The sequence below is a fragment of the Tripterygium wilfordii genome, chromosome 7 (genome assembly GCF_013401445.1).
Source record: "Tripterygium wilfordii isolate XIE 37 chromosome 7, ASM1340144v1, whole genome shotgun sequence".
In the NCBI taxonomy this organism is placed as follows: domain Eukaryota; kingdom Viridiplantae; phylum Streptophyta; class Magnoliopsida; order Celastrales; family Celastraceae; genus Tripterygium; species Tripterygium wilfordii.
The window spans coordinates 3,561,549-3,579,995 of NC_052238.1; the positions used below are offsets into that span (position 1 = coordinate 3,561,549).

Sequence of the window (18,447 nt, forward strand, 5' to 3'; positions counted from 1 at the left end):
CACATACGACGTTTATGTTGGATACAATAAATGATTATCGACACTAAAAAACGATTATCTGCATCGATAAATAGAGATTTCTATAAATAATAATTAGTTCCACATATGACATTTATCGACATTAAGAAACGATTATCAGCATCGTAAACAAACATTTCTATAAATAATAATTGGTTCACTTATGACATTTGTTATTGGCACCAAAAAAGGATTATTGGCACCAACAAATGATTACAGCATGTTATACAAATGTATAATGCTGCATATTATTCAAGCTTAGAGATTGAACAAAAGGAAAGATGGACAACATATATGAATACACTATGTCTCTTTACAAATGACCCGATACTGAATGGTATAGACACCTGTCCAGCAAGACTGATAGGATGATCATGCAGCGCTCAAGCAATTTTCCCAAGTCCCATATGTTGAGCTGAAGCTGCCACCGCCACTTTGCTGGGCATGCTCGGAGATAACTGCACGGGCACAGAGATCCCAGGTCCTTGCTATCTCCCCAAGTGACATAGGTTGTGAAAGCTTATGAGAAATATGCTAAACCTGGACTTTGCTTTCATTGAGAGATCTTCATACTCCTTACTGTCAAAGTAATACAGGGCAAATACACTTCTTAAATGCCATGAAATTAATAAATTACCTAATACACTTCCTAAATCCATATATATATTGAGAAATCAAAGACTTTTATCCTGTAGAAGTTCAGAAACATAATGCTCTGCACATGACAAAACAAGAAGTGTTGGGAAAGGGGGAAGGGGGTGGGGCAACAGTAGAACCAAAGATCTCTCATATTTGCAAATGAAGGAAAGAGGTTCCACGGCCATTCGATCAATATACATGTTCTAGTATTCCCCAAAAAGAAAATAACAGCACGAGGAAAAGATAGAATGTCATGTTCCTTCACCTGATTTCAACTGGAAACTTGTCTAAGAGTATTGGCGAGCATTTTGGATAATTCGTGGGAATCATTAATCGTAAGGGCTGAATTGGTGACTGCATGAGAATAAAGCACAAATGAATAGAGGCATGCATGGTGCATATGGGTAATGTCATAACATACTGGTGTGTTTTAACGCCCACCATTTGTGCTGAAACATATTGTGATTTCAAGTTTGGACTCACTGAAAGAGCACTTAACAATGGTTCCTTCACCTCCTTCAGCAGCAGCTGGATCAACATCTTCGTCACTAATATCAACCACTGTGTCTATAAGTCGCTGAAATATTTATTTCCCTTGTCTCCTCTAGAAGGGAATGATTAGCCTACAAGATGCATCATATGGTCAATGGGGATTTTGCAAGCATTGTCTGCTCCAAAGTCTAAAAACCTGCCCAAGGCTTTTAATACTAGAGTGGACAATGACCAACTTATGTACTTTCTTTTCTTTCTCTTTAGCTGCTTTTTTTTTTCTTTTTCTTTTTTTGGAGAAACTAAACCCATTGGGAGGGGAGGGGCAGGGGATGGGGATTTCTTTCTGTCATCGTATAAGGCCACCACAAATGGATGTCAGTGAGAAATAGAATCAAACAGATAAAGATTCATTTCCATTGTCATTTGATAAATACTAGTTCATAAAAAATGCACCTAGTGAGCAACGTAGCTAAACAGAGAAAGGGACATGAGTAGAACACTTAAGACTGATATACACAACAATATTGTTGTGTCATATGACGTTGGGACTTAAACCCAGAATATTGAAACAAACACACAGAAAGGAAGCAAACAAGTGATTACCTGACAAAATATTCAGAAACAACACTTGCACCAAGCCGACCAGCGAAATTGCAAAAGCTGAATATACACAACAATATTGTTGGGTCGTCAACACCAAATGCAATGCCAATTTGACCCAAATTGTTGGGAATTGTGACCCCATAACCAACACCAAGAAAGTAGACGATCCATAGCAGCCAAAAATCAGCCTTGATAAAGGCCTCCGAAATTTGAAATCCTCCCCCCTTCTTGGTCAGTCTTCTTTTCTTCTTCACTACTGCCCCCTCCCCAACAGCAAGGCCAACATACCCTTTGAGAATACCAGAAACAGTGCCCCTGCTGAAAGGGAAATTTCTCATATTGGTTACAAGTACGGCCGTCCCAAACCTTGCATTGCTATTAGTGGCAATAACAAGCGCAATCCACAACTGCCATAACAATGTGCAACAAAAATTTTAGTATATGAATGTATACAACTTGGAGTGAAATTGTAATAATAGGCCAACACCTAGTTTTGAGTATGGTTCAATATACTAATGGAAACACAACAAAATAATTGTTTCAAGGGTGGGGACTGGTGTCATTTCCACTTGGTCCAAATAAAAAGACTCCTAATGTGGTTCCAGGCCACTACATGATCCAGAGATACCCTGTTTTTCTTTAGGTAGACTTCCTTGATATCCTTCCAAGTCTTTTTCTGCACAACTAAGGATCACACGGCTGCACCTGTGAATGCCATGAAAACCAAAACACTAAATCAGATGATCAGGAATAAGTAGTAAGTTTCAGAATCACATAGTTTTCTGGTATGTCACGCATATAGTACCTTGACAAAATGTTTATCAGGGTCTTGAATGCTTCCAATGACAGTAAGCAACACGGTTAGGTACTCGTCTGTTCGATCACACATCAAACCCTAAATCCAAAATTCCACATGCCGGGCATATAGATTAGAATGAAAATACACTCCATCCTTTATTGATCTCAGTCAGTAATGTATGTACATTTACATACAGATTAGAACCAAAATACACTTCATAATATATTTCATATCATCATAGTACCTTCCTTATGGATGTGCTGTTTGGTACCGTTTGAAAGTAGCATTGAGTTGTGCCTTGGTCCTTGTATCCAATATTCTGATCATCTCTTCATGTTTAAAGCCTTTCTTTGATCTCATAGTGACGAATATTGGCTTCTGAAACCAACACTCCCTCATCAATTTCTTCCCCATCGTACCTATAACAACTTGCCATTCCAACCAAAAGCTGCAATCAACAATAACATTCATACACAGCACTCAAATCATAGATTAGGAAGAAAATTTTTCAACTGTCAGGAAATTTATATGTACTTTTCGAATGTCACAGGTGATGCGAGAGGCAACATCTTCTTCGAGGTAAGCACTCTTCACTGTCAGCAGATCTTCTGGAGATCTAATGCATGCAATTTCAATGAGTACCCTACAATCAGGTGGTGTTCTATATAATGCACTATTTGCTAAAGTAGCATCTCGATCAGCAGGATCCAGAGTCCAATGGCACACAGCTTACTATAACAATAAGGTCAATTCCATTACAAAACAAGTGCATGGTTATATACATGCACACACCACGTAGTAGTTATTGTAAGCTCAGTTGGGTAGAAAACCTCAAAGTGCCTAGAAATCTCAGACTTAAGTTGCTTGATGAGCTCCTCTTGATAAATCTCTCGGTAAGCTTGCCTTATAAGCTTCCTTTGAAATGAATTTCGATGTCCTAGCATGGAAATTATTGCCTTCTCGTCTGTTCCCAATCTTGACAAAGATTTCGGTTAGAATTTTGAAATATAGCAATATGGAAAAAGAAGGTGAAAATAGATAGTGGATGTACAGTAACTCGGAGAAGAAAGTCCAAACCTAGACAAATCTTCTTGATGACTTCAGCATCTTCAATTGGAGAGAAGTCCTTCAGAGCAATAAGGGTAGCCAACAAGCCATGCTTTTGTTCCGGCAAAGAAACGTTGAAAAATGAATTTTATTGCAACCAGAGATCTGTAGTGAAAACCTAAAACTGATTTACAGAAACTCTAATCTTTTAAAGATTGAATGAGAAGAATCTGAAGATGCATTGGCTCATGAATTAGACGGCCGCTGCTTCCAACAGAACCTGCACTCAATTTATAATCTTGAGAAAGAAAGACCTGTAACTGATTTCCATATGAATTTACAAGGCAGCTGTTATTTCCAACAACGGCCATCATCCTACTAAGAATTTACATTTCTCACTTTCAACCCCCACACATGGTCCGTATAGGGACCAAAATTGGAAAGCAAAATCATGGGGGAAAAAAGAAATCAAAAGAAAAAAAACCAAAGACGCAATCAAAGCCCTAGATCTCTCCCCTCTTTACCAATCATTGCTTCCCTAGTTCCCTTAACCATTAATAAGAGATGGAAACCAAATCCAATTAATCAACATGACCTCACAAGTCGATGTAAAATCTGTAAATTGCTTATGTTATGTTAGTGAGCCAAGTCCTCGTTACCAACACCAACACTTGACTTGTTAACTGTTTGCACATTGTATTGCTCATATACTCTTGCTCTGTTCTCTGCCCACCATTGTTCTGCTTGTTTCTCACTAAACCGCTTTCGACTGCATTAAAAAATGACAAAGCACTTGAAATTTGCTGTACAAATTGAGGTGATAAAATGAGATTCATTTCAAGAACTCAATGAAGACAATAATCAATCACACTGAGCCAATGAAATGCAGACAACTATGAACTATGTAATTGGGCTTCCGCCAGCCCACTGCAATTGCCTTTCTAGTATTGAACACAAAATAAGCCCCAAAGTTGAGAAGGTACTTGCCAAAACAAAATTCCACATTGTGATCTTAGAAAGGCAAGGGCTGATAGTTCATACCCAAATGACTCCGGATATTTAGCAGAAACAAGAGGAAATATATTATTAGTGTCAGTCAGCCTTGTGTTCTCCAAGCATGCCATAACATATAAACTATAATCTTCTATTTCTACTACTATTACAAGGATATGCATGATTTGAATGATTTTTAAACTAAGTGAAAATTACATACCTGAAGCGAACTCGCTTAAGATCCTTGCGACCACCTGGAAGAGAAGTAAGTGTTATATATACACCAGGCTCCTCTTGCTCAACCCATTCAGCATCATGACGAGATTCATCATCTTTCGTGCTGCTTCCATTTCGAACGGTTGCTTCTGATATGCCTTGTTTATTGTAGCCGGAACTGCGAGTATTGGCAGTGCTAGATCCATTAGAAAGCATCCGGCCAATCATCGTAACTGATTCAGGTTCTTGGAATATTTGACCATTCAATCGGTTCACAGAAAGATTGGAAACATCAAGTGACGCAGGACTGGAACCGAAGGAAGTAGATGAAGGTGATTTGATGTTCCATGATGCTCCCACAGGAAGCCTTTCAGCCATGTCCTTTAACTATTTAAATGAAAAAGTGATACGCATCATACAGTCAGATAGCATTCTTTATAAAATTACTATTCATAGAAAAAAAAATTCAGTCAGATGGCAGATAAAGCAAATCCTTAAACCACTCAATTGACTGCTTCAATGAATGGATACAATGCAGAACTTCATTAACTGTTAAATATATTAGAAATCATATGAAGTGTACAGAAGTTAACATGGTAATAACAATGCACTAAACATGTCATCTTACTTGAGCAGTAAGCGACTTGATCACTTCCTTTGCCGCTTTGCATTTAGCAGTTTCTTCCCCTGCAATTGCTATTGCTTCTTTAAGTTGTTTAGTTGTTCTTTCAAGCTCAACTTCTTGAAGCTGGGCCTTGTGAGTGAGATTTTCAACCTGAGAGGCAAGGATTGGTGAAGCACAACGCATCATAAAAGATAACACAAAAATTCTAATTAGACTGTTGAAAAGAGTACTTAAGCCATTGTGCACCAAATAGTTTGAATATGGCTTTAAATCAAAGTTAAAGATTAAAAAATTAGTTCTCAAAGTAACTCGTATTTTCCTTTGATATTCCAAAAATTAATTCAGCACAAAATCAGATTCCTCTTTCTAAAACTGTCTCCTATTCTCAAAAAAATTAAAAACAAAAGGTAAACTTGTCTGGGGATACACTTTCCAATTACCATTAACAGTTTTTCCTAAAATGAGCTTCTAAAGCCCCTATTTCAAAAAAGAAGTTTATTATTTTCAGGTGTTCAGATTTAATTTTGGAATAAAATGAACAAATGTTCTTGCTTACATAACAACAAAATTGTATTCTCCATGGTCAAGAAAACCAAATATGCTTTCAAACATAGCTTAAGGCTATTAAAGACCGTAAATTAACATTTCGCCATGTTGGATTGTCTACCTGTCAATAAGGAGTAAACAGGTAAAAAAAATAAACAACTCCCGTGCACAAGGCTCCCCCAGTGGGCGGGGACAGACCGGAGCTACAGAAACCTTACCCCACATACTATGTAGAGAGGTTGTTTCCAACAATTGAAATTGTGACCTCTAGGTCGCACCCCTGCAACTCTATCAATGGGCCACATTTTCGCTGAGTAAACATTTAAAAAAAAACACGTGCTCTCAGTGGTCTCGTGCCAAGAACAAGAAATTTTTGGAACACAATGAGATAAACTTCGACATAGATGCCAAGCAACCACTTTCGGAGCTAAACACAAATCGGTCATACTGGAACTTCACATTATCATCCTTAAATTTTGCTACCTACTACTATTTGAAACTCTCCCTCATTTAATTACCAAATTTTCCTCAGGGAGAAAGGGGAAAGCATGAAATAAGTGAGAACATTAGAAAGACTGGTAATGGAAGGGAAAAGGAGATCATGTACCTGCGCTCTTAATTTAATGACCTCTTGGCTAAGGCCATCATTGGTCCTTTTTGCATCATCCACAACAATTTTAGGTGACATAAGTCCAGAAAGAGTTGGTGTGGGTGTAGTTGAACGTGGAGGACTAGGTCTTCTTGATATTGGTGATGTTGCTCGAGAAACAATTCTTGATCCAGGAACAGAAGCTGAAAAGAACTTCTTGGATGACCCAAATACTGGATTGAAAGATTTAGAAATATTACGTGCCCCCCACTGGGAGCCTCCATTTGGAACAGGTGAGACTCTGCTGCTATTAAATTCAAGTTTCTTGTTTCTCTTGGACCGGCTTTCCACTTGCTTCAAGGATTCCATTGATGAGAACCTAGCAAGCTGCGAGTGAGATCTGGAATCTAGCTTCTCGTCCTTGTCAATGAACTCATTGGACCCCTGATTGATACCAGATCTTCTACTTATATAAGACTGAGACAAAGACTCTGTTTCATTGGCTTTCTTTAGTTTATTGAAGCAAGTATCACAAACACGATAAGTCTTATTTGGATTTGGTGCCATTGAAGCCTTAAGAGACTTCTTGCTGCTGCACGAATGGCAAAAGACAAGTCCACAATTATAACAATTGTGACGTTTTCTTTTGAAATTGAATGGCAGACGGCAGCCAGAACACATTGACTGATCAACACCTGAAACCCATTTATGGAGGCAGATAGCTGCAGTGAAATTAGTGCCACATGCAATACTTTTGACTTGTTTATCTTTCAGGGCTTCTACCAATGTAGGGGAATTTCTGTCATCTGTATCTCCATGACCTAACCGACCATTTGCTGCTTTGCCCCATGTGTAGACCTCAGTTTTTGAAGTTAAAACCGCAACATGATAAGCACCGCAAGCAATCTCCTCAACAAAACTCCTGGAAAGCTTCCCTTCAACAAGAGTGGGGTGCTTCCCATCAGCTTGAGGACTTCCTAGCTGGCCATAAACTGGACTGCCCATCGTGTAGACATGGCCAGAGGTGGTAAGTGCAACTGTTAGACTATGTCCACAAGCAACTTGACAAAAGTTAGGTTCCACAAGGGCAGCAACACATGTAGGCACAAGTTTTGCTTCCTTGTCACCATGCCCAAGTCGACCTTTATCTCCGTCCCCCCAAGTAAAAAGCTTCCCTGAAGAACAGTTGCTGGAACTTGAATTCCCAACCATGACCTCAACAACTGCAGCTGTGTGCCAAACACCACAAGCAGCCCGCACAACACGGAGCCCCTTAAGAGAATCCACTTCCCTCGGTATTGAAACACTTTTCCGGTCTCCATGCCCCAGAGCACCAAATACTCCATCACCAAATGTAAATAATTGCCCAGCAGATGTTACAACAGCTGTGTGCCACGGTCCACAAGAGATAGACGAGACATGTATGCCCTCCAGGGGGCCATTAACTCTCTTAGGAACCCAGTGACTTACTTCGTTTCCATGACCTAGAAGACCATAATTATGTATACCATCTCCCCAGGTGTACAGATCACCAGAAAGTGTCACAGCGCATGTATGATACTCACCACATGCTACAAGCTCAATATTTGTATTAGTATTACAGAGGGCCTCAATAAGCTTTGGATGCATAACATCAGAGTCTACACCATGTCCAAGCCTACCTCCTGATTCCTCACCCCAAGAGAAAATTTCTCCTTGTTTGGTTACTAAGGCTGCATGCCGACCACCGCAAGCAATGTTCTGAACATCAAGTACAACTGCAGATTCTAAGGCTGTGGGCAGCAAAGAATCCATTTTGACACTGAAACAGCTTCCAATTCTATGAGTTCCACTGCCTAGAACACCATCGCCAGTGCCTTCCCCCCAAAGGAAAACATCCCCCAGGGCATCACCATCATCGTGACCAGAACCTTGGCTTGATGAGCTAACAGCACTTGATAGGCTCACCCTAAAAGCATCCATCACCATTGCCTTCATGTTACCATGTACGCTATCTGAGCCTCCAGATGACAAAGAATGGACTGAAACAGTAGCAGAATCTGATGGAAAGAAACCTTTTGGAGGAGTGGAATACAAGATCACATCAGAAAATGCCTTATCTATGCCATTCTTGGGGGGACTGTCATACGGATTATGAAGGTGCAGGTGATCGCCACTGTCCTGGATTGAAGTATAGAAAAGCAGTCCCTTAATTTAATATACACCTAATGTGAATTTAATATTTATACAACTGCAAATGATGTCTACCATATACTCGTACAAATAATAAATGAACGAGATAATTATACTTTTTGCAAGCTCCCATTACTGCCAAATGGAGAATTCAAAGGAGAGCTTCTCTGGGTGTAAGTTCTAGGACTATTTGCTTCAGATGGAATACCGTCACTCCTTGATTCTGTTCTCCATTTTCGGTGATGACTCCGAGAAATCAATGCCTTTAGACCAGTAAACCAAACCTCAGCCTCGTCTTTATCCTTGCAGATCTAGTGAACAAGGAAAAGATCTCCAGGTTGATACTTGATACCATCGTAACAGATACAGAGTTAAAGAAGCCATTACATATGATACAGAAGGAACGGGATGCAAGGATGATTCCCCAATATCAAATGGTGATTAATATTATAACAACGACGAAAGTGAATGGCTACAGCCAAAGGAAAGTCTTACCAAATCCAGTGACCTTTCATTATGTATAAGAGAAAATGACTGGTACTCCTTTTCCGGCCGCGGATACCTTTGAAAGATTGGCTGAAAAGGATTAGTCATGTTTAATTAGACATAATGGAAACAAGAATTATTTTTTTTGAATGGAACAAAAATTAAAAAAAAAAAAGTCAATGCAGAAGCTGAATGGTCGACATACACTAGCAACATGCAGACCCAAATCTCACCCCCTTACTTCCAGAAATTTAAAAAGAAAAAAAGAAGACGAGAGAAAGCCATCGAAAGTGGGGGATGAACTATAGGAAAGGCACTCCAAAAGGTACAGTTATCATTTATGGTGCTGCTATGGGTGATTCAACAGGAGAATACCCCAAAAGCTGAAATGCAATAAGCAAGCAGAACTTTAGCATGATGATTTATATCGGACCGCTTTATGGAGCTGTCTGGTTTGGAAAAGCTGTGGCAGGTTCTCAATAGGAGTTGGAAAAGGAAAGCAGATGTTATCATATCTCATGATTATCACAAACCGTAAACATGAAACTGCATTCGTGAAAAGAAGTTAGAGAAGAACGAATGAATCACATTATTTTCACAAAACTACTACAAGTTCCAGACACGTTACTGTAAATTGTGGTAAAATAGCTTCACAACCATATTAACTTGACGGAGATACACTTACTGTGCGCTGCCCAGATATGATTCTGGACACATGGCTTAGTCTAAGATGTTTCTCCTCTTTCCCCGAAAACCATATCAAAACTGACTCATCCTGAAAGCAATGACACGCTACACATTTAGAATTTCTAGCAAGAATCTATAACTGCAATCTGTATCAAACTAAAGGAAACCATTTCAAGATAACAGACATTAGTAGCCACAGTTAGATGGCTCCTAAATATTCAAGCAAGCAAAAAAGAGCCACAGAACAATTACAGCTTGAGAATGTGATACTGTTAAAAACTTAAAATATGTTAGTGCATGAAGTCATCCAACTACGTAACCATATTATCCATTATACCTCACAAATTTGGGCATATCATAATATTAATTTATACTAATTTAAGCTTGATTTTGGTTCACAAAAAAATAATCTCACTTTCAGAGTACTTTACTTGTTATTATGGTATACAAAACAATCCTGAGATGCATTTCAACATCTGGAATGATGCTTGATTGTTTGTTTATCGGTTTCTTGTTTTTAGTAGATAATAGAGTGTCACTACTGTCAGAATAGATAATATTGATCATAGTCTTGGCAGATTCATCATGGCTTAACCCATTTATAAGAGTGAGATGTTCATAATAGAGGATTAACAAAAAAAATTACAAATATATATCTGATTCAACACAAAAAGAAATGAACATTAAGAAAAGAAGACCTAAAATGACATCTTGAAGAAATAAGAAAGGATGTGGATTCAAAAGGAGTTGATGAAAGTATGATATTGGATAGAAATGAATGGCGAAAACGAATATACATAGTGGTTAGAAGATCAATGATATACATAAAGGTTGAGAATAATCACAACAGTCAGAGACAAATATCTTAAGTTGCAGCTCCTGTCAAGGTAATCAAAAGGTTATAGTAAGAACAATAAGAAAAATACTTGGGTAAGCTTACATTTGAAAGCCGAAAGGGACAAAACTTGGGCTTTCCCCTTCTTCCATACTTGAGCAAGTATGCACCTTTTTTGAGAGCAGTAATAGCCTGTTGAAGAAATCATTCAAAAGCCTAACTTGAGGATACTCAACATCCTTGCAGATAGACTAAAACTATAAATTACAGTTAAATTAAGAATATCATAACAATCATAGAGCCGAAGATTAAGTAAATGTAAAAATAATCAAGGAGAGATTCTTGAACAAGCAAAAGGAATATGACGTCATTTAATAGCCCTACATTCCATGCTACACATCATTGCAAGATTTATAACAAACCTATAGATTTTGTTCTCGAGGTCGAGGGTATTCTTGGGTTTCATGAGACAACAAATGCATTTGTCCAATACATACAACTAGCTTCGAACTATGGGAAACATCTTCTCCGTCTCTCTTTGCTTTGATTATTGACCAAAGATATTCCAAATCCAACTCAAGGGTATCTCTTTCCTATCCATTTGTACAGAATCCTCAACCCTTCTCCTAGATTTGATCAAATTACACAATATATACTATCTAGAGCCTATAGATTCCAAGATGTATGCCTATATTACAAACTCAAACTAACTCTTGATAAAGTCTCATTCTCTAAGACCATATCTTTGGCAAATAACATAAATCATGGTACTTTCTCCAAGATAAATCTTGTAAGCTTGTCCATCGCTATCGAAAATTAGCATGTGCTCAATGGCAAATCTTGATGTAAAATTGTAAACGTAATTGATGAGAAATCTTCTTATCGATTGTTTCCTGTTCCACTCTCTGTGTGTGTTACCACGCTTATCAAGATGATCGGGACTTCTTTCTTCTCCATAACCTATCTTATCACAACCATGAGAACCAACACTGGTAACTAGATATTAGTGTTATTAACACTGCTACAATCTACAAATGTGAATCGCATGACACACTGATTTACCATCAACCATGCTTTACCTAATTCTGCATTTGAAATTCAACTGCATCGAGCATTTCCATCCAAGAGAGTTCAATTTGCTTGTAAAAAGCATCATCTAACAACAGAATAAAATAAACTCGCTAAAAAGTGTGGAAAAAATAAATCAACAAGTGAAATGCACTTAAAAAGATACCTGCTCAGTATCCCTTTCAACGGCGCCAGACCTGCCAAGATCCGAAGCCATCCCGTTGGTCCGCGACATCTGGAAAGAAGAGAAGAAAAACAGACCCTCCCTCAGATGGAAAGATCTCCTCTAGAAGAATCCAACAAGTAGCAATGTTTCGGCTCACCCGTTCTCAAAACCAAATCCTTCCATTCATCTTCTGAACCCTAAATCCACCCAAACAACTCGCTCCAAATCGCCACAAAAACCAAACTCCACCATCACTTCCAACTCGAACCCCTCAGACTCCGCTTCTTCAAATTGAAGAGCTAAATCCAAAGCTCGTGAAGTAAAATCCTCCAAGCGTTGAAACGGAAACAACCAAAATCAAGCTAACAAATAAACTTCAAAAGTATTTGAGATGATTGCCAACTCGAGAAGAGGTACAGTGTTGGAGAGAACCGATGGCGAGAAAGTGAGGGAAAATCGTGTGATCTGATCAGCAGTGTTGATATATATTCGGCAGAGTATAAAGTAGTGGAAGCGTACAAAAATGGTGCGTATGGTATCCAAGTTGTCTCTCTCTGTCTGTCTATGGAGATGAGAAGAGAGAGAAGGAAAGTGAAGAAGTTGTAAATTTTATGTGTATGTGGTAATTTGACAGTAAACAGTAAACACCATTGATCATCACTAGCTGGCAGCTGCTGCTTCTTTTTGTTTACAGTCAATTTGGCATCTCTGTTGTTCGGCTGCAGTGGAAGAAATGGAGAGAAGTTTTGTTTTTAACAAAAAACCTTTTTTTTTTTATTTTAAATTTTTGTGTCATTGATTTATAAAAAATTTTCTAACGGGACTTATTTTTTCAATATTTATCAAAATCAAATCCATTGACAATAATTAATATCTCTATTTTATTTAATTTTGTCAAGACTACACCCGACATTGGTTTGGCATAACCTGACTTAGTGATATATAAATAAAGTTAGATCATCTGATTATCTCTCGACTCTTAGGCAAATGACATATTTTATGGACCTCATAATTAATGATGATGATCCACGAAGAACAAATTCGTGCATGTCCATGGCCTAGAGTAGAAAATATCATTGATGTGTGTGGGCTTGAATTTCCAATATGGTATCGAAGCAAAGTCTTGATCCATATGGACACGACCTCTATATGTCAACTTGTTGGCTTTGACATAGCACAATCCACAAGGGTAGGGAGTGGCGATACTATATGTCTATATCTCACATCGGATTGATGTAACCCAACTGAGTGGTATATAAGTAAAGTCTTAACACTTCTCACACAAATAATGCGCTTTGTAAGCCTAAGAACCAATGGTGATGATCTACAAATAACATATCTGTGATCCAAAGCGGATAATATCATTCATGTATTTAGGTTTGGATTTCCAATAGATTTCCTTTTGAAGGTTAAGGATAATGGATAATTAGTCATGAAATTTAGTTGAACTAACCTAACCACCATTATCAATCATCTTATCATTCTAGTTTGATCCTGCAACAGATTTACCTTATTCTTTACTTTAATGTTTTTAACAAATTCAATGGAAGGAGGAACAAAGTTGAAAAATAATTGACATGAACAAAGTAAACATTGGGTAGGAAGACCAAAGAAGAAGCATGTGCAAAAGTGGCCTGGGATTCACGTAAGTCCTTCACAAGAACAAACTTTTTTCTGACCTTACCGATTAGGACCAACACCATAAGGAAAAATAAAGAAGATAAAGCAGTGAGCATTAGCCACACAACAAGTTTTTAGCATTTCTGGTCCCCTCTTTGTTACCTTTTGAGAAAAATTGGCACAGTTTGTGATCTGGATATAGGCAGCCATTAGCCATGCCAGCAAAATATTTGGTGGAGAACATGGAGAGTTCATTTTCATTCATATTTTTGTGATTTTTAAATTGTGTAAAAAATAAACATAAAATGGATACGGCTCGACTCGTTCACAAACCTTAAAAAAAAAAAGTTTGGGCTGGACTTATTCACAGACAAACCAACCTTATGGACTGGGCTTTCTATGCAAATGGGCTGTGGTTCATATGGACTCATTTATAAACAACCAGAACCCACAACAAGGTTGTTCGCATCGCCAATAGGGCTCACCATTTGGCCCGCGGGCCTAGGCCCGGCCCGAAAGTAGACCGGGCCTGGGCAGTCCGGCCCGATCCCTTGGGCGGGCCTGGGCTCCATTTTTTGGGCCGGGTCATGCCCAAAGCCCGATACCTCGGGCCAATTTTGGCCCTACCCGAGCCCGACCCAATTCCGACATTATTTATTTTTATATGTATATAATACGTATATATTTACATATATATACACATACATACACACACATACATATATATATACATACACAAACAGTGCACATTGTTTGTGTATTTGTATATGCAGACAGTGCATATACATACATACATATATATATGTAATATATATGTATATATAATATATAATATATATGTGTATGTATATATATATTATTGCAATGTATGTGTATGTATATGTATATATATTATACACCCCAAAACCCTAAACCCTAAACCCCAAAACTCTAAAGGGCCTAAACCCTAAACCCTTAACCCTAAACCCTAAATGCCCTAAACCCTAAATATCTTAAATCCTAAACCCTAAACCTAAGCACTAACCCTAAAGCCATAATATGACCATCTACTCATAAATGTTGATAAAATCTTAAAATCCTAAGATTTTATAAAATAAGTATAAAATTAAACTATTTAAAACTATAGATGTGTATAATATAAAATTTAAAATCAATACTCATTAAGTAAAACTAAAATTATTTAATTGTGTTAAAAATATAACAGGTGGTATGTAAAGATAATAATTTAATTAGTTGACAAGTATAACATGAAAGTGGCTTTGGTTAGTTCATTACTCTTCTATCTAAAAGTCCTAAGTTTGAATCCTATGATGAACAATTTAATTTTATAATTTTCAAAGAAGATGAATAGTGACGGGCCGTGAGAGCCCGGCCTGAGGCCCGGGCCCGAAGCCCGAGCTTTATGAGCCGGGCCGGGCCTGGGCCTCATATTCTCAGTTTGGCCCGACCCGAGCCCGACCCGAGGCCCGAAGAACTAAACCGGGCCAGGGCCGGACCGGCCCGATGCAGAGCCCTAATCGCCAACCTCTTTTTTGCATCCTATCTACAGAGTGTATTTGTAATAAATGAAGAGAAGAAGACCATTGGAAGAGCATACAAAGAGGGAGAACACCTCGGCATGATTGAGGAGCCTCTCTCGGAATCCCCGTTGAGCATGTATGTTTGGTATGAAGAGCACGCCCACGATCAATGGCTCATAAAGATATGTGGAAGACCATTGGAAGAGCATACAAAGAGGGAGAACACCTCGGCATGATTGAGGAGCCTCTCTCGGAATCCCCGTTGAGCATGTATGTTTGGTATGAAGAGCACGCCCATCAATGGCTCATAAAGATATGTGTTACAATTACAAGTGGAGTAAATGTCGGATCCACTAACCCACATTCTTAACAGTTAGTGTGGAGAGACTCATGGTGTCTCATAACTGACATCTCCAAACTCATATAAAAGATGACCCTCTACCATAAGTAAGTGATTCCAATATTCCAAACTCTTAACTCATCCATACACAATAGCAATTTGAGAGAAGAGAGCTCTGAGCACCAATCACTCTTCCTTTTTGACTATATACTTATTTGAACGTCAGAGAGGTCCCCGAACACAAACTCAGGGCTCCCATAACTGACGTGCTTCCTTGTGCATGCTAGTGTTTGGCTCATACAGAATCATCCTATCATCGATCTCAACTCTTGTGATGTCCTGAGGAGATAGTTTTGAGCCACATCATCATTCAATGTAGATTTGACAAATATTCTATGTTACCATTGCTTGAAATGTAAAGAGGGAAAAACAGAAAATAGTATAAGAATTGGGGGACATTTCGACAGAGAAAGCATTAGAGGGGATTTTCAGATAAGTATAATACAGGGTTCATAATGTAAATACAACCAAAATGTTTCTATAGCGCGAGGTCTCGTCAATTTGTTGAGAACCGCGAATCTCCGTTCGGGCCACCGAACGCTTCTTGGAGCCGATTATCCCCGACGACCTCACAGGCACAGGTTCAGGAACACTAAAATCGCCGTCGAAAGTTGACGTTGTCGCTTGGTCTCTTCTAAATTAAATGGCGGCTCAGTGTCTCCATTTTCGAAACTCCACTCCCAGGATCCTCACCAGCCACACAACACCTCAATCAGTGTATTCGGTTTCGAACAAGTCTCTTACAACTCTCCAAACCTTAGAACCCTCTATCGAACCCTATCAAGAACCAATCGCAACTCCTCCTCTCCCTGATTCATTGTTGGTGGAGAAAATTATCTTCAGCTTGAAGCGAGGTAATACGAATTCTTTTATTAATTATCAGTTTCGCTTAAACCCATCAATTGTAGTCGAAGTTGTCCATCGTTGCCGCGATAATTTGAACCTGGGTCAAAAGTTTGTTGAATTTGTTACGCATAATTGTCCCAATCTTAAGCATTCATCGGTATCCTTGAGTGCTATGATCCACATTTTGGTGCGGAGTCGAAGATTATCCGATGCCCAAGCATTGATTCTGAGGATGGTAAGGAGGAGCGGTATTTCGCGAGTCGAAGTCGTGGATTCTTTGTTTTCTACTCATTCTGCTGTCTGCTCAAATACTTTGGTGTTTGATTTGTTAGTTAGGACATACGTGCAAGCTAGGAAATTAAGGGAAGGGGCAGAGGCATTTCGGGTGTTGAGGGGCAAAGGGTTTTGTGTCTCTATAAATGCGTGCAATAGTCTTCTTGGTGGACTTGTTAAGGTGGGTTGGGTTGATTTGGCGTGGGAAGTGTATAGAGAAGTCGTAAGGAGTGGAGTTGAGCTGAATGTTTATTCACTAAACATCATGGTTAATGCACTATGTAAAGATCAAAAGATGGATAATGTTAAATTGTTTTTATCTGAAATGGAAGAGAAGGGGGTTTTCCCGGATATTGTGACGTATAATACATTGATCAGTGCATATTGCCGAGAAAAGCTCCTTGATGAAGCTTTTGATTTACTGAATTCAATGTCAAGCATGGGCTTTAAACCAGGAGTCTTTACATACAATACTCTTATAAATTGTTTGTGTAAGAAAGGTCAATATGGTAGAGCAAAGGAAATTTTTGATGAGATGGTGCATATGGGCTTGAGTCCTGATGCTGCTACTTATAACGCACTGATTGTTGAGTGTTGCAGAAAAGATGACATCTTGGAAGCTGAAAAGGTTTCGAATGAAATGTTACACCGAGGTGTTCTTCCTGATTTAGTTACTTTTAGTTCACTTATCGGTTTGTTTTCGAGGAACGGATATCTTGACCGGGCACTGCGGTTGCTTGGGGACATGAAGAGATCTGGCTTGGTTCCAGATAATGTGATTTATACAATTCTTATGGATGGGTATTGTAGAAAGGGCCTTATGTCAGAAGCCTTGAAAATGTGGGATGAAATGCTAAAGCATGGTTGTGCTATAGATGTGGTTACATACAATACTTTTTTGAATGGTCTATGCAAGGAGAAGATGCTTGCTGAAGCAGATAATCTGTTTTCTGAGATGATTGAAAGGGGTGTCCTTCCTGATTTCTATACTTTCACAACACTTATTCATGGACACTGTAAGAATGGCAATATGCATAAAGCTCTAAGCTTGTTTGATAGAATGACTCAAAGGAATATCAAGCCGGATATTGTAACATACAACACTTTAATGGATGGATATTGCAAGGTAGGCGAAATAGAGAAAGCCAATGAATTATGGAATGGTATGGTATACAGAAAGGTCTTTCCCAATCACATTTCGTATAGCATTTTGATCAATGGATACTGTAATATGGGCCGTGCTTCTGAGGCATTAAAATTGTGGGATGAGATGGTTGCAAAAGGTATTAAGTATACTCTAGTGACTTGTAATGCTATTATTAAGGGCTATTGTCGTTCAGGTGCTGCATCAAAAGGATATGAATTCTTAAGCAAGATTGTTTCAAAAGGGGTTGTTCCTGATAGCATTTCATATAACACTCTTATTAATGGCTTTGTTAAAGAAGACAACATGGACAAAGCTTTTCTTTTGATTAACAAGATAGAAGAAGAAGGACTTCGCCCTGATGGTTTTACCTACAATGCAATCCTGCATGGGTTCTGTGGACGAGGTAGGATGCAAGAGGCTGAGTTGATATTGTCCAAGATGATTGAGAAAGGTGTAAATCCTGATAGATCCACATACACAGCTTTAATAAATGGACATGTCAGCCAGGACAACATGAAGGAGGCATTTCGATTCCATGATGAAATGCTGCAAAGAGGATTTGTTCCAGATGATCAATTTTAATTGTTTACCATCGCAGCTATTATGACTTGACTTCATTCGGTTGTTTAACAGAAATGTTATCAAGGACAGCTCCTTCCG

General features: G+C 38.6%; 3 protein-coding genes across 18 annotated transcripts; 1 reads left to right on the forward strand and 2 right to left on the reverse strand.

Moving 5' to 3' along the window:
• Nucleotides 1–137: 137 nt before the first annotated feature.
• Nucleotides 138–12,714, reverse strand: LOC120003149 (PH, RCC1 and FYVE domains-containing protein 1-like). Of its 16 annotated transcripts, none has more exons than XM_038852078.1 (16): nucleotides 11,982–12,714; nucleotides 10,853–10,939; nucleotides 9,911–10,000; nucleotides 9,235–9,315; nucleotides 8,856–9,050; nucleotides 6,586–8,727; nucleotides 5,436–5,582; nucleotides 4,812–5,194; nucleotides 3,382–4,367; nucleotides 3,086–3,167; nucleotides 2,796–2,970; nucleotides 2,558–2,647; nucleotides 1,753–2,457; nucleotides 1,099–1,280; nucleotides 923–1,011; nucleotides 138–597 (listed from the first exon to the last, which is right to left on the reverse strand). In XM_038852078.1, exons 1-9 carry the CDS (start codon nucleotides 12,048–12,050, stop codon nucleotides 4,235–4,237), a joined length of 3,327 nt encoding a protein of 1,108 aa, XP_038708006.1. In that variant the 5' UTR covers nucleotides 12,051–12,714; the 3' UTR covers nucleotides 138–597; nucleotides 923–1,011; nucleotides 1,099–1,280; nucleotides 1,753–2,457; nucleotides 2,558–2,647; nucleotides 2,796–2,970; nucleotides 3,086–3,167; nucleotides 3,382–4,234. The 16 variants fall into 16 exon arrangements, with proteins under 16 accessions (XP_038708006.1, XP_038708004.1, XP_038708003.1 ...); XM_038852076.1 differs by having other exon boundaries at nucleotides 2,796–2,979; XM_038852075.1 differs by having other exon boundaries at nucleotides 2,796–2,999.
• On the reverse strand, nucleotides 2,889–3,969 carry LOC120002471 (annexin D8-like). Its single transcript, XM_038851244.1, has 4 exons — nucleotides 3,879–3,969; nucleotides 3,344–3,515; nucleotides 3,086–3,194; nucleotides 2,889–2,999 (listed from the first exon to the last, which is right to left on the reverse strand). Exons 1-4 carry the CDS (start codon nucleotides 3,967–3,969, stop codon nucleotides 2,889–2,891), a joined length of 483 nt encoding a protein of 160 aa, XP_038707172.1.
• A 3,262-nt stretch (nucleotides 12,715–15,976) lies between the features above and the next one.
• LOC120002692 (pentatricopeptide repeat-containing protein At5g01110) lies at nucleotides 15,977–18,406 on the forward strand. Its single transcript, XM_038851461.1, has one exon. It carries the CDS (start codon nucleotides 16,165–16,167, stop codon nucleotides 18,367–18,369), a length of 2,205 nt encoding a protein of 734 aa, XP_038707389.1. The 5' UTR covers nucleotides 15,977–16,164; the 3' UTR covers nucleotides 18,370–18,406.
• Nucleotides 18,407–18,447: the final 41 nt, after the last annotated feature.